This window comes from Sycon ciliatum, chromosome 10 (assembly GCF_964019385.1).
Source record: "Sycon ciliatum chromosome 10, ocSycCili1.1, whole genome shotgun sequence".
Taxonomy (NCBI): domain Eukaryota; kingdom Metazoa; phylum Porifera; class Calcarea; order Leucosolenida; family Sycettidae; genus Sycon; species Sycon ciliatum.
The window spans coordinates 3,846,296-3,862,937 of NC_088652.1; the positions used below are offsets into that span (position 1 = coordinate 3,846,296).

Here is a 16,642-nt window from a genome sequence, read left to right on the forward strand (position 1 = left end):
ATTTACTAAACAAGATTTCTTTTCTACACCACTCACACAATTCGTACTAAAGGCCATCGTGACTGGCGAACAGCCTGGTACTACAGACCACTTCGCCAGGCACGGACGGTCTCACATTCATATACTATGGTTGTGCAGTGCAAACAGGTAACTAAGGAGCACCTGCCACTAAAGACCGCTTTCTCTAGCCCCAAGGGGTGGTCGTTAGTCACAGGGTTTTCTTGTAGTTCCGCCCTTTTGCCATACATTTTTAAACGAATGGGTACTTTGAGGATGGTGTGTGTAGGGGTTATTCATGTGATGATGTGACTGCAGTGGAGCTTGCACACCCTTAAAGAATGGGTACTGTTGGCAAACCTGTTCAGGGAATGGAAAGTGTTCTAATACTTTGCACTGGGTCACGGTACAGCACCCAGAAGACACAGGCCAGCTACAGTAAAACCTGTGATTAACGACCACCCCCTGGGGCCAGAGAAAGCGGCCTCTAGTGGAAGGGGGTCCTTAGTTAGAGGATTGCACCGCACAACCATAATGAATGTGAGACCGTCCGTGCCTGGCGCAGTGGTCTGTAGTACCAGGCTGGTCGCTAGTCACGGTGGTCTGTTGTACCAGGCTGGTCGCTAGTCACGGTGGTCTGTAGTAGCAGGCTGGTCGCTAGTCACGGTGGTCTGTAGTACCAGGCTGGTCGCTAGTCACGGTGGTCTGTAGTAGCAGGCTGGTCGCTAGTCACGGTGGTCTGTAGTACCAGGCTGGTCGCTAGTCACGGTGGTCTGTAGTACCAGGCTGGTCGCTAGTCACGGTGGTCTGTAGTACCAGGCTGGTCGCTAGTCACGGTGGTCTGTAGTACCAGGCTGGTCGCTAGTCACGGTGGTCTGTAGTACCAGGCTGGTCGCTAGTCACGGTGGTCTGTAGTACCAGGCTGGTCGCTAGTCACGGTGGTCTGTAGTACCAGGCTGGTCGCTAGTCACGGTGGTCTGTAGTACCAGGCTGGTCGCTAGTCACGGTGGTCTGTAGTACCAGGCTGGTCGCTAGTCACGGTGGTCTGTAGTAGCAGGCTGGTCGCTAGTCACGGTGGTCTGTAGTAGCAGGCTGGTCGCTAGTCACGGTGGTCTGTAGTAGCAGGCTGGTCGCTAGTCACGGTGGTCTGTAGTAGCAGGCTGGTCGCTAGTCACGGTGGTCTGTAGTAGCAGGCTGGTCGCTAGTCACGGTGGTCTGTAGTAGCAGGCTGGTCGCTAGTCACGGTGGTCTGTAGTAGCAGGCTGGTCGCTAGTCACGGTGGTCTGTAGTACCAGGCTGGTCGCTAGTCACGGTGGTCTGTAGTACCAGGCTGGTCGCTAGTCACGGTGGTCTGTAGTAGCAGGCTGGTCGCTAGTCACGGTGGTCTGTAGTAGCAGGCTGGTCGCTAGTCACGGTGGTCTGTAGTAGCAGGCTGGTCGCTAGTCACGGTGGTCTGTAGTACCAGGCTGGTCGCTAGTCACGGTGGTCTGTAGTAGCAGGCTGGTCGCTAGTCACGGTGGTCTGTAGTAGCAGGCTGGTCGCTAGTCACGGTGGTCTGTAGTACCAGGCTGGTCGCTAGTCACGGTGGTCTGTAGTACCAGGCTGGTCGCTAGTCACGGTGGTCTGTAGTAGCAGGCTGGTCGCTAGTCACGGTGGTCTGTAGTAGCAGGCTGGTCGCTAGTCACGGTGGTCTGTAGTAGCAGGCTGGTCGCTAGTCACGGTGGTCTGTAGTAGCAGGCTGGTCGCTAGTCACGGTGGTCTGTAGTACCAGGCTGGTCGCTAGTCACGGTGGTCTGTAGTAGCAGGCTGGTCGCTAGTCACGGTGGTCTGTAGTAGCAGGCTGGTCGCTAGTCACGGTGGTCTGTAGTAGCAGGCTGGTCGCTAGTCACGGTGGTCTTTAGTTACAGGTTTCACTGTATGTGGCACCCAGCAAAGACTGTGCGGAGTGGGAGTGTAGCCTAGAGCCAGCAGATGACACTAAACAAGTTCTCGGATGATGAATTCAACTATGCTAGGAATATGCTCCTCATACGACGAAATTATACCTAAATGCCCTTGTAATAGATAGGCCCTCCAGCTTCCATAATTATAATAACAGTCAGAGGAACCAAGCGAATCCATAAACACTTTCTTGCACTAGAGGTTTGATTAAGTCCTACTAAGTATAGGGAGCTTATAATCTTACACATGCATGCACAAACACAGACGTACACGCAGACACACACACGCACACACGCACACACACACACGCACACATACCCTGCTCGCCATCATCCATGGGTGATGGGCGGTTCAATGCGATGTCCAAGAAGTTACAAACGGAATCCACCACCGACGGGTCCGTTTTGTACATCGTGAGCACCTTCACAGCTTCGGAGATCTCTTCTTGCGTCAGGCGAGATCGAAGCGTAGCTGATTCTTGTATCCACATATTAACAAGGCACACACGACACAAAATACATACAAACATATTCAGTCTGATGATTGCATGAAACTTTGAGTTACGACGATTCCAAATTGGCCCTCTCTCTCTCTCTCTCTCTCTCTCTCTCTCTCTCTCTCTCTCTCTCTCTCTCTCTCTCTCTCTCTCTCTCTCTCTCTCTCTCTCTCTCTGTCTCTCTCTCTCTCTCTCTCTCTCTCTCTCTCTCTCTCTCTCTCTCTCTCTCTCTCTCTCTCTCTCTCTTTCTTGCGTTTAAACAGATTCATACTCAATCTCCGGACAGCTAGCTGGTTGGACCTTGTGCGGGTTCCTCAGCGGAGCTCAGAGTCACCGGCCGAAACAGTTACAATGAGGCTCAAGTGAGCTACAATTTCTAAATCACGGGAAAGTATCAAAATCCAAGTGCTGTGCTTGCGAGCAGCACAGTGAGCGTTGCACGAGGACAGGCAACTTCAACACTAGCCAGAAAGAGTGTTCAGCCAAGCCGAGGCAAGGGAATGTGATACGCCATCACCGTACACAGATTATTACATATAGACCAGCACAAATTGTCTGAAGTCCTTGCTGCAACTAGTGCTCAATACCTCAGAAAGGCCAGAGCATACTACACAAGACAGAACAACAGAGACCAAAAATCTTTCTCGTAACTCCGAGTTTCGTGTTTTTTGAAACACGAAACTCGGAGTTACGAGAAAGATTTTTGGTCTCTGTTGTTCTGCCTTGTATACACCAGCACATCCACGTGTGCTCCAAATGAACCTCACTCGCGCACACACACGCATGCTGGCAGGCAAGCACGCACCTGCAGGGGCACACACGACTGGTGTATCCGATCTACCCTCCCCCACAGTTTAAAAGGAGCTGCATCTGACCCCTGATCATGGGGTGGCGGCGTCCCACGGAAGCAGAAAGGTGGCTTTGGACAGGCTCTTTACGCAGATCCATAATATCATTATCAAATTTAACGGATTAGTATGTACATGCTACAAGTTGGTTCGCCGGTAAGTAGAGAGACCTAAGCCAGATTCAGTGCTTCCTTCAAAAAAACTCACCATCCTTGACCAGGGTTGCCAGCAGCTTGAAGAGACGCTCGCAAAAGGTGCCTTTCTGTGCGTGAGCATGCTGACGCAGCAAGTCCAGGTATTTCCGCTCAGCAAACACTGGCGACGCCAGCACAAGAGGACGATTATTGGTCGCTGCACCACCGCAACAAGTAACACAAACAAGCAGACCCAATATTCAAATTGCAAGATTGCATCAAAGAGAGTTGTAGCCAGCGCAAAACCAACTTCTTTTAGATTGCAAATAAAATTGTTTCCCCGATCTTGCACTATATTCATTAGTTTGAGATGGAAAGTTGCAAACGTGAAAAGTCTGAAGGAAAATATGGACTGTGACAACTAGGACTTGAACCGGGGACCTTCGCTTATAGGCCATTCAGACTACGGCCAACTGTGACCACGGTTCTACGACGCACTTGGCACATACCTGGGTCAAAGCACAGGTTGCAGAGCGCTATGCAGGCTCGGGAAATTATTTGAACCTGATTGCGACACGCGTCGAATAGTTCCAGAATCAACGGGAGCAATGGCTGACATTGCTTGGAAAACGACGGACCTACAAGTTGCAGCGGAAAAGACAAAAAGACGATAGAGAGAGCGGATATAGAGGTAAAGAAGACTGGCAATACAAGCCAAGAGGAGTAATACAATAGAGTAGCTACACATCCAGGGGCATTGGAAGGCACTTTAGTGTGGTACGGCCAGCCATTGGAAGTAAAATTTACTCGTGGGGGAGGGGTTGCTGAGCCGACATTTCGGGAAATGTAGAGCCCAGGTCAGTGTATTTTATTGATTTTTACAGGGTACCTGGGGCACAAAATTGTACGGTCAATACCGTAGTGACCGCACCGTGTCCGACGCCCCTGACATCTATCACATGACCACACAGGACAGTCATGTTGGTTCAAACTCCACTCAAACCCGGCGTCACGTTGGCCACATGATGTCGGCCAAGTTGATTCCAACTCCACTCATTGGCACTCAACCCTTGCATCTATGGGCCAGGTGATGGCGGCCATGTTGGCTCCACTGTCCACATGACACAATCACTTTCTACACAAATCCAGTCACATGACCAGGATACAGTCACATGACCAGTATACAGTCACATGACCAGTATACAGTCACATGACCAGTATACAGTCACATGACCAGTATACAGTCACATGACCAGTATACAGTCACATGACCAGTATACAGTCACATGACCAGGATGTGAACACCACTCCATAAAATCTAGGAAGTACATTTGCGCTCACTGAAATCCGGCCCAAAGTGCAAAGCCAGCGCCCTCAACTTGCACGGCCCTTGACGCCCTGGAAGTGGAACGAATGCGGCTGGGCGTACACATGTACACGTACAATGATGTAATCGGAACTGGTCCAGGGCGTCAGCTTTGCACTTTGGGTCGGATTTCAGTGAGCGCAACTGTAGTTTACAGCAGTCCCTGTTGACTAGGTTGAAGTTATGCAGGGAGGTATCACACCTCGCTATACCATGCTGCACCAAACGGGAACAATATACGCATGTAAGTAAGCACAGAAACCGATCGTCACATTTCGTTTGTCGTTGATCTCCAGAAGCCAGGCATTTGCTCTCTCAAGTGTATGTATGGATGAAGCTACAGTGGTCCGTCCCTCTATAATCCGGCACTATTTGTGGTACGGAAATTCCGCTGGATTAGGGAGGGCACTAGATTAGAGAATCTGATTTACTCCTGCAATGCGAATGAAAAGGATATTTTGGTACCTGAACAATATGCTGGTTTATTGAGGGTGCTGATTTATAAAGTGATGGATTAAAGAGGGACGACTGAATATGGACACACAGTCCATTTGGCCCGAGGTAGTAGCTTAATATACTTCGGACATGGACCCAGCCTCCACGAACTCTGTGAAGCCTTGCGGCAGGTCATCACATGTGTGGGTGGGTGCACACATGCACCAATATACACACACACAGGGGCGGATCTTGGGGGGGGGGGGGGGGGGGGTTCTGGGGTTCTGCGGAATCCCCTTAATGTTACACAGAGATCTCTGGATCCACCCCCGACACATACACACACACACACGCGCGCGCACGCGCACACACACGCACACACACACACGCGCACACGCACACACACGCACACGCACACACACACACACACACACACACACACACACACACACACACAAACATGCACACACATACACACACGCGTGCGCGCGCGCGCACACACACACACACACACACATACTGTGTGCACGCACATTGTCACTTACACTTATAGCTGAGCTCTGCAATGACATGCAGCACATGTTCAATGGATTTGTTGTTCGGCTGATGGAGTTTATCGAGAATACCGGACAGCAAGCCGACGTCTTCACTGGCAAACATCAGTCGATAGTCCTTGAAATTTCCCGTGCCTACACCATCAGAAGTGGATACACGACAAATGCATCAACGATCGTTAAAGAGCAGTTCTGGGCCATGTCTTTGAATTTGAGGAGGTCTGTGGCAGCGTTCCTAGAAGCATTCCGCTGCCATTAGGCTTCTCCACTTCTCCATGGCTGCATGATAGTGCATGCAGTCACACAGTTATGCGTTGGTTGACAGTATAATTCCAACGGCTTAACCGACCCACCTTGTTGTCCTAAGTGGAAATGCTGGGGTTAGGGATTTATTCAAGTGCAACAGCTAGAATAGATTGAGCTCAGTTCAGTTGAAATTGGTTCCGACTAGAATACACTTGCACTTGCCACTTGCTACTCATTCATCACAACAGCATTTTCAAAGTACAGTGAAAACCTGTCCAAGCCAACCGCTCAAGGGACCTACAAAAATGTGGTCCCATGTGTACAGGTGGTCTCCTTATCCAGGGGCATTTGACTGAAATTAACACCCCTTGGTCCTGGTTGTAGTTGTCTTTGGGGACAGGTGGTCGCCTTATCAGAGTGTTTGCCTTGAAAAGTTGTTCTGCATGGTCAAGCTTTTTGCACTACAATCCCAGGGTGAGCAAGGGGGTGCAAGTCACACCTTTTTGCACTACAATCCCGGGGTGAGCAAGGGGGTGCAAGTCACACCTTTTTGCACTACAATCCCGGGGTGAGCAAGGGGGTGCAAGTCACACCTTTTTGCACTACAATCCCGGGGTGAGCAAGGGGGTGCAAGTCACACCTTTTTGCACTACAATCCCGGGGTGAGCAAGGGGGTGCAAGTCACACCTTTTTGCACTACAATCCCGGGGTGAGGGGGTGCAAGTCACTCCCAGCAGATCAAATCGACAAAGCCCTGCAGGAAGACTTCTGGCCAGCGGAGGTGCGTGCACGAGAGTGGAGATTCGCCTTGGACAAGATAGCTTCAGCTTCAGCCGCATCATGAATGCCGACACCCCACTAAACCCTAATGCAATCCCATTCCATCCTAGACCACACACCCCTAATTTAGCCCCTTTATCAAACAGCAACAACGGCCTTAGTCTTAATCTTAGAGTAGTGTTCCTCAATGTGTGCCACCTTCTTAATAAAAAGCATGAAGTTGAGGATTTCATACGATCTCAAAACATTGACATCATGATACTGGCGGAAACCTTTCTATCTAGCTCTACCGCAGACAGCTTGCTCAGCATACCTAACCATGCACTTTTCCGGAGGGATCGTCCCGGTCATGGAGGTGGCCTAGCAGCCTATGTCCACAATCGCTTTCAAGCACAAGTGGTGGGAGACCACACCAACATAGAACTTTTGCTACTGGAGATCAGAAGTCATCGAAACCGGATTCTCCTAGGAGGAGTGTATCGACCTCCAGGCACGCCAGTACAATTTTGGCAGGACTTGTCCAACGCAGTTGACACAGCAGCGGCGTCAATGCCATCGTCCCCGCTGATTTTAACGGGCGACTTCAATGTCGACGTAAGCCGGCGCCAAGCCCCTCAGCTCGACAATTTACATCGCTTCTGCGACCAGTTCAATATCAGCAACAAGGTGCAGGACACTACCCGCATTGCCCCCCACGGCAGCAGAACAACACTGGATCTCGCCCTAGCTGTGGATGGAGCGATAACCTCCTGCACGGTTCTCCCTTGTACCATCAGCGACCACTTTGCGGTCGTAATTGACCTACCTTTCAAGTGCACTGTGGAACCTCCTGCTGTCAAGTGCGGTCGTAACCTAGCAAGGATCGATATGAACCGATTCGCTCATGACTTGCATCATTGTGACCTGGAGAATTTTTCAACCGCTCAGACTGTGGATGCCATGTGGTATTCTTGGACTGACAAGATTGTTTCCGTTTTGGACGAGCACGCTCCTGTCCAAACGTATCGGCCTAAATCTTCCTCCCGCACGCCCTGTCCTTGGAAATTACCTGCCCTCCACGACGCTATTCTACTTCGCAACGCAGCACATCGTCGCTGGCGAGCCTCGCCGACTGACATGGATCTACGAACTGTATTCACATCAGCACGAGCCGAGGCTAAGCAAATGTCCCGATGCCTCAGGGCCCAGTATTACAAGAATCTTCTCACACGGAGTCACGCAAATGCGCGCCTCACTTGGAAGACAATAAACGAGCTCAGCGGCCAGACCAAAACTCCCACTCCACCCTCTGTCAGTATAGCAGCACTCAGCGAGCAATTCAGTGGAGTAGTCTCCGATCCAAGTAGACCTGTGCAGCTATCCTTACCTTGTGGTCCGTCACCACGGGAACCTTTGCGGGAATTCCAGGCCACTAGTGTTGAGGAGGTATTCACCTTTCTCGTGAGACTCGATGCTCGTAAAGCTGAGGGCAGCGACAGTATTCTGGCATTCATCCTGAAGCATTGTGCAGCAGCCCTCGCCCCGTCGCTATCCATATTAATTAATGCATCCCTTTTGTCTGGCATTGTGCCCGTCTCCCTGAAGATTGCAAATGTTCGACCCCTATTTAAGTCTGGTGACAAGAACGCATCTCGCAATTACCGTCCCATATCTTTGCTGCCAATAGCATCGAAGATCTTGGGGAAGATAGTCCACAAACGCCTGTGTGACTTCTTACAAACCCATTCACTTTTGCCCGCCAATCAGTTTGCGTCCCGGCCACAACACTCCACGGAAGATGCCTTGACCTTGGCCATGGACCGCTATCTGTCGTCAGCAGACCACCAGCTACATACTGGCGCAGTACTAGTGGACATGAGCAAGGCATTCGATAAAGTACGGCACCAGCTCATGATCCAAGATTGGTTTGCTTTGGGTGTATCTTCGACTGTTTTGGGTTGGTTTGCGAGCTACTTCACGGACCGTCGACAGAGAGTAGTTCTGGCGAGTGGGCAGTGCTCGGGCCTAACTGCATGCGAGTGTGGAGTCCCTCAGGGTAGTGTACTGGGTCCTTTGCTGTTTTCACTATATACCATGGACGTCCATAGCGTCACCAGCCCAGCACACTCCCAGCTGTTTGCGGATGACATCCTTCTCGACACCGCAAGCAGATCCATAGCAACCCTAAATCAAATCTTATCAGTTGCTGTGTCAAACTTGGCTGACTACCTACACGGGAAAGGCCTGGTTTTAAACCCTGACAAGACGCAGGTCTTAGCCATTGAGGCATCACGCCGTAGTACCCTGGAACTCAACGTTAACTGCAACGGGACGCCTCTCACCCAGACCACCACTGCTCGCTTTCTGGGCCTACAGATTGATTCCTGTCTTCGGTGGGACGCGCAGGTCTCCAGCATAGTACGTAAAACTTCCCAGAAGCTAACCACCCTGAGAACCATCCGCCCGTCGCTATCTGAACGCCAGTCGCTCCTCTTCTATTCTGCCCTTATACTTCCTGACATGCTTTATGGATCAAATGCGTTCTTCTCTGCCCTCACGGCTCAGCAGCGGCACCAGCTCACTGTCCTCGACAAGCGATGTGTTCGCTGCGTAGCCAATCTGCCCTTCCCGTCCCATACCACTCCTATATACACTCGCCTTTCCCTGACCCCTGTAATTGAACGTGCCAAATGCAAACTCCGTTTCCTTATGCACCGTGTCCACACCAGCAGCATCAGCACTCTTCTGAAAGATAGAGTAGCCCTCCAACCTCCCAGTAACACCCGTGGCAATGACAATTGCAAATACGTTGTTCCGCTAACTCGGCGAACATCTGGCGACAGCCGACCATTGGTTTCCGCCGTGAAGCTTTGGAACACCCTGCCACAGGAACTCACGTCCGCTCGTCGTCCAACCCCGTTTAAAAGATTGCTGAAAGTGTTTTTCTACGGTTAATATGGCCGAATAGCACCTCCCTCTGGCATAGGTCCTCATCTTCCTATTTCTCCCTGATTGTTACTTCGTTCGAACTTGACTTGTAATTACCGGTACAAATACTTCCTTTTGACTGTTTTCTCATTCTCATTTTCGCAAGTGAAGCTTTATCGAGCTACACTTTTTATTCTATCGCCATCATAATATTGGGCATCAATGCCCGTTTGGTTTGCGATGTAAAATAAAACTTCAAACAAACAAACAAACAAAACACCTTTTTGCACTACAATCCCGGGGTGAGCAAGGGGGTGCAAGTCACACCTTTTTGCACTACAATCCCGGGGTGAGCAAGGGGGTGCAAGTCACACCTTTTTGCACTACAATCCCGGGGTGAGCAAGGGGGTGCAAGTCACACCTTTTTGCACTACAATCCCGGGGTGAGCAAGGGGGTGCAAGTCACACCTTTTTGCACTACAATCCCGGGGTGAGCAAGGGGGTGCGACTTACAATCGAGCATGACTTACTACTGAAGGCAATGGATCAAACCTGGAAGTGGGGGGGGGGGGGGGGGGGGGTGACGTACAATGGTACTGTTCACAGTTTTATTATATACAGTAATCAGGTGGTGTGCTTCACTGTCCGAAGAGTGCTCAGTACCCATGTAGGGCAGAGCCTTGTACAGAAGAGAGAGATTGACACAGCTTCCAATCTCTCCTGTGTATTAAATACGGTGCCATGACAACAATAATTGGTTGTCACGGTGACATCTCCGTCGACACTCACCGTGGCATATTTTGATGATGACGTTGCACGTCTCACACAGCAGGTCGTTCTGCGTGCTCTTCTTGAAGACGGCCACGCAGCGCTGCACCAGCTGATACTTGGGCGTCATCAGGAATGCCCTCTCGCGCACCCCTGCACATCGACAAAGCCGGTAAGGGCAACATCAACACACAACTTGTCCAGCAATTATTATCATGAAAATATTCCCTACATAACCCCACATGACTCATATGTAGGGTTGTGCTTGATGTAACAACAAATGCAATTACCGTCTTCTGACCTGCGGCCATTCTGAGCGGGGAATATAGAGTGATATACCCCGCAGTGGGGTCAAAAAATATTCCCCGCTAGGGTCAAAATATTCCCCGGGTCACGCCAAAGAGTAAATAAAGGAGATGTTTAGTGTTGGTCACGCTCTATTTGGGACAGCATACGGGATAAATGGATTATACCATTCGTATTCAATGCATACCGTGTCCCTTTTATTTTCCCTCGTGCTCACGCACTCGTAAAAATATTCAGCTGTGTACCCCTCGTACTCATGGTATAATCCAAAATTATCTACCTACTAATGGTGCTTACCTTCCTTGGCATACTCCGCCGCCTTTCTCATAAACAGACCCCATTTCCTCTCGTCAATCTCATCTGCAATCGGCTGCTGCAGCATGGGGACAAGCTCTGACTTGAGAGACTCGCTGATATGCGACGGCTTCCATCGCTCTGTGTAAGAAATGGACACAACGATGTGCACGCATACACACACAAAGGCATAGACACACAAACATACACAAATACACATACATAAGCACACACAAACACATGCACAAACAAACAAACACACACACACACACAAACAGACAATCCAAACGTGTTCGAGCTGGAATGAAAATTGGATTCGCCATGCGTGGGATCATTGAAGAAACTACTGGACGCATAGAGCAGGGTTTGAGCTATATCTACGACAGGACAACTAAAACACGCTAAATCCAGCAACTATCCGCCACTGTAACAAGATAAGAAGCAGTCAGAAAGTGCGATAACAGGGCACAAAACTGACAGGCTACTGAGACATCACGACCTGAGACCTAGCCCTAACACATCTGCAGTGCGCACACCAACAGCTTTCCAGCTTGGAAGGTTCAAGGTTACCTTGTTACAGTCGTGGATAGTAGCTTCATAACTTGTTTCCATGCGATTTCTTCCATTTCAATTACATTTTACATGTACGAGCACTTTGCATTGAAATCCATACTTGGGGGTTTCAGTTGTGAAACTGGAACCCCCAAGTTGTGAAATGGTTCTACACGCAGTCAGATTTTGAATGTGAAACTTTGCCTGGTGACGAAACTAAACTTTCCGATTACACTGAGCTGAAAATCTGATTTTCTCAAATCTGGCGCTTAGCGGGTTATGTATCTCGGCTATTCGAATGCATGGTGTGTTGTTAGCTGGCAAAAAAACTGCAATTTGAGACCTGAGGACACTAACTGTACCGGGGTTCTTACGTTTGTTTTCGGTCTTGCCTGCTTTGACCATTGCATTTCGCCTGTTGCCTCCCAGCTTCAAGGCAGTCGTCACGGCAGTTTGATCGAAGTCGGGATGCCCGTACAGCTCAAGAATTGTCTCCAACACCGACTGCATAGACTCATGCTCCACCGGATCTGACATCAACCTGCCGTTGCCGAGAGACGAGGAGGAGTCCGGCAGGATGGACTCCCCTCTCCGTTCTTAGAATACGCCCGTCGATCTCCAGTGTCTGCTTGCTCTCACCGCACTCAGAATGCTTGACCCTGCCAGCTCCTAAACACATATCGACACACGTACGCATGCGCGTGCACACACGCACACACACACACACACATAATAGACCGATCCCCTTATTATTGTCTGGGTTCGAGCAAGGGGGCAACTCCGCAGTCGCGTGGGATCCTGCTGCACACACGCGACCAACCTCACCTCGGCTGTGCGTGACTTCTCGCATGCGAAGTGCAGAGCACGCGAAATCTACACGCAGTGCAAGCCTGTCTACAAAAAATGTTACAAGGACTTTTGATTTGAGCTGTTTTGTTTTTGTTTAGACGTCTTCCTTTTTACGACTTCAGGATGCCTTCTCAGGATCATTGCTGCGTTCCTCACTGTCAGAACAGGAGGACGAAGCAAACAAGTCATTTCACTCCTTTCCTCGTGTGGAGCCACAGCGGCCTGGAGCAAGCGGATCCAGGCTATTCCCCGTGAGGAAGGACGTAGTTTAGGGTCACTCTGAATATTTGAGTTGCAGCGATCATTTCGATCCCGAAGTCGAAATCGTTTTGCCCAGCTCTACAAGGGCAGGATGAGTCCAGGAAACCAAACAGCTGTCCTACGGTACCAGGTTTGCTTTTCGCAAGAGAGTGGAGTCTGGACGCTCTGCTCCCCATGCTCGCAAAACAGTATTTGCTGAGCCTAGTGCAGCTCGGTCATGGAAGTGCAGCGTCTGCATCACGAGCTCCCCATGCCCGCAAACCAGTACATGTATTTTGCTGAGAGGCAACGGCATTTTGAGTTGGAAAGGAACCTGGCTTAGTGCAGTTTGGTCCTGTAATGGAAGTGCAGCATCTGCATCAGGAGTTGGCAGCAAGTAGAGCTCGTGGACAGAGTCTCGTGGAGCAGTTGGACGATGGGGTGAAGAAAGCCGAAAAACAGCTTACGTACAATAACATAAAGAAAGACTCTGAGCCGCTCCAGTTTCTGACTGGTTTGCCTTCAGGTGTTTGGACCGCTCTGTGGGACTTCTTTGAGCCTAGCCGAGAAAATGTACTGCGCCGAACCAGATCTGCGAAGACGGAAGCTGAGGGACGGCGGATACAGTTGGAGGTGGCCGTAAATCGCCAATGAGCATGTAATGGAGGATCAGCTGCTATTGGCATTGATGTGTCTAAGCCTGGGCCAAATGGAACAGAAGCTGTCATGCGTGGCACAAGTTAATCATCCGTTTCACGGTATATACTATATAGCTAGCTGAGCTGGAAATGTCTTGTTCCTCCGTTTGGGCATGATCCCCATTTGGGCGAGCTGGCGAGATGTTCAGTCATCAATGCCATGTACCGCAAGACATTCTGCATTGTGGATGAAACAGTTCTATTTTGCCATGCACTTAGGGTTCTCGCACCGGCACAACAAGACCCAACAGATCCTTGCGCTCTTATTTTCTCCCATGGTAACATTGCTGATCACAACACCCGGTAGCCAGTCGCAGATGCAACCAAATCAACCAGGTTCTCTTACTCTTTTTTTCCAATACTGAAACCAAAGGTATACCAATATTTGCATCGAATGCAGTGATGATTTCAATACTGTCCACTAGTACAACGCATTACCAGACTGGCATATAATCATGATAATATTATCCGTTTCGCAATCACTGTCATTGCTTTCTTAGATCTTCAATCATCAATATCGGACCATAAACCGTCTAACATCTTATATTATATCATCATTAGTATCCTGCTACTATCCTCCTCTAACGATGAGCTCGAAGAAAAGAAACAGCGGTCTAGAGGCGTAAACAATATCTGTCAACGGAAGTGTCCTTGCTGTGCTGTGTGTTTATGCTTCGTGCATTAGTTTGGCCAAGAGCGCATGGTGGTGGCGGGTTGAGGATGTTAAATATACTAGAAAATAGTTCACTCTGAACATGCAGGGGGGTATATTCATAGGTTCGAAAGAACCGCACACACACTTTGCTGCAGACAGCGGCAAGCTTTGGTCCTCGTGCTTCGAAGAGGGAGCAATCCACTGCGCTACGCTTGCGATTAACAGCAAGCTTCGACTTTTCAAAGGTACGACTCATCATTGGCTCTGGGGTAATGTTCCTGGAACAAATGCCCCATTGCCAACTGAGGGCCAGGGAGCACGCAATCTACCTTCCTGGGCGAGAAGTGTTCCAGCACAAGAAGCAGCACGAATACATGCTGACAAAGACCACCATCACCACCAGCCGGCACACAGCACACTGTTCTTCAAACACCATCCACTCCGTCCATGTGTTTGCACTGTCCTCCTCTAGGCTCTTCACGCTCAACGAATACCACGCACTGCTCATCGGTTTTTTTATGCTTCCTCTGGGTTGGCTAGCACTTCGACTTGACAAAACAGCGATCACCACTGCACTGCTAGCGTCACCTCATAGCAGTCGCTTCCACCAGTGGCTTTTCCTGTCTTTGCAAGGTGTCCAAGGATGGCTGCTGTTGTCACTACAGGCAAATCAGAAGTACTTTAGTGGCTGATGTCCAACCAGATCGTTGGAAAATCGATTTTTCCACTTCACGGCTGCTGATCGCGACTTGCTGATTTGGCAGCACCACGGTTACCTTCATAGAAGATGGCTCTGGAGAGGAAAAGACAGACCAGAAAAAGGTTACTATTATCTTCAGCACCGATCGCAAGGAGAAAGAAATATGGTCTGCTGTAGCCTAGGCACAAAATAAATCTCACAACACGATTCGCGATTCGAATATTTCAACAACAAAAAAACTCACCTCTGGAGTAACTCCTGTTTGTGGCCCGAGATCGTTCCCTCCCGCGCCTTGAAAAAATCCTGCAGCGGCATCACAGTCCATGTCTCTCTCGGAGACTCTGCTCCTACCAGCAGGAGGTTTAGCACCGCTCGAAGCCATCGCAAACTACTTGAACTAAGAAGAAGACATTGCAAAACAAACCTGAAACACACTGTCAAAGATGCTGTCACGTTCAAAAACTAGCTCGATCGCGAGTGAGGTTGCCCCCGTGCTCGAACCCAGTATAATAAGGGGATCGGTCTATTATAATTATAGACATGTGCACCCATTATTATAATGTGACAGTCATACACATATTCACCCCCCCCCCCCCCCCACACACACACACACACACGCCCCCCCCCCCCCCCCCCCCCCCCACATACACACACACAACCGATCTGAATATTCAGTGCTTGCTGATAGAAGGATCATGCCATCGTCATCCAACATCGACGCAATCCCGAAGGATAGATAATTATTACCGGCTATCGATAGGTGCAATACGGATTACTAGTACTAGTACTCGACAGAGAAGAACCAGAGCCAAGATAGTTGGGCAGAAGAATAAAATAATACCGGTATGAAAAAAACAGAGATGAGAAGGTACGTTGAAAGCAGCCAGAAAACCCGCACTTTTTCGAAATCAAGTGGGTGGAGAAGCTGCGCAACTCACCTAGCGCGTGGCACTTGGATACGAGCCTTGCTTGGTAGATAATTTGCTGTTTGGCCGCGACGGGGTGTGATACGCCCGGTATAGGGCTCGTCCTCGTGCAGCCAACGTCGAGTCGCCACGGCGGCAATACCAGCTATTTCCCTCGCGCGAAGGGGACAAGAACGACGGGCAACAAACTCAATGATGCTAGCCAGCGACACGCGCAGCCGCTGAATATCAGTAGCGATCTAGCGCCAGCTAGCCTAGCCCTGCAAGGCTACAACAAGTACAAGCGTGGTATGGTGGTACCAGAAACTCTGCAGTGAAAAGAAAATCGGATTCGAGCTGGCGGGGACTCAGGGCTTCTGTTGCGACAATGGATGGGTACCGGGTGGGCAAGATGACGGAGACACGATCCTTGGCTAGTTGTGTCATGCCTCGTGGTCTGGTCACTCAGAAAAATGGCGTTATGGTCAAAGATGGCAGCGGCTCACCGTTCTAAGATCTACAGGACGAGCTTACATCTGCTAGCTGGATCTAGATCTACATGTACCAGATAAGAACAGTCAGTTCGAGTCGCTTGAGCCATGCCTTGAAAAGTTGAAGTAACTGGGCTTGATCGAAACAAATGGCTTGATCGAAACCCGAGAGCCGTGAAGGGATTTCACCCTGATCGAAACCATGCACGTACCCGGCCGGGTACCCGAGACTCCGATCAGGCCACGGATCGCGGAGCGTGTAGTCTGTCAATCTCCACGAGCGGCATCGAGCCAGTGCAGCCTGATCCGAGTGATCGAAACCCAGGTGCAGTAATCATGCATGGTGATCGCTGTTCCCAGCATCAATGGGGACTTCCCCCTTCGAGGAATCGAAAGCCGAAGCTGCGAAGGAGCACGACGCACAAGTCCCTAGCCGCTAGCCCTTGCCTTGCCTTGGCTAGCTACTGTAGGCTGTACATG

At 50.1% G+C, this 16,642-nt stretch overlaps 1 protein-coding gene across 2 annotated transcripts in view; it reads right to left on the reverse strand.

The window, feature by feature from the left end:
* LOC135825822 (uncharacterized) overlaps window positions 1-16,237 on the reverse strand; it is a 36,062-nt gene extending 19,825 nt beyond the window's left edge. Inside the window, exons 1-8 of one of the 2 annotated variants that reach the window (XM_065338451.1) lie at window positions 15,705-16,237; window positions 11,999-12,293; window positions 11,076-11,213; window positions 10,494-10,625; window positions 5,763-5,906; window positions 3,926-4,054; window positions 3,490-3,633; window positions 2,257-2,415 (exon numbers count right to left, since the gene is read on the reverse strand). In XM_065338451.1, coding sequence (XP_065194523.1) covers window positions 2,257-2,415; window positions 3,490-3,633; window positions 3,926-4,054; window positions 5,763-5,906; window positions 10,494-10,625; window positions 11,076-11,213; window positions 11,999-12,161 — 1,009 coding nt within the window. In that variant the 5' untranslated portion in view covers window positions 12,162-12,293; window positions 15,705-16,237. The remainder of the gene's footprint in view (window positions 1-2,256; window positions 2,416-3,489; window positions 3,634-3,925; window positions 4,055-5,762; window positions 5,907-10,493; window positions 10,626-11,075; window positions 11,214-11,998; window positions 12,294-15,704) is intronic. The other variant, XM_065338452.1, reaches the window with a different exon arrangement.
* Between the last annotated feature and the right edge of the window lie 405 nt (window positions 16,238-16,642).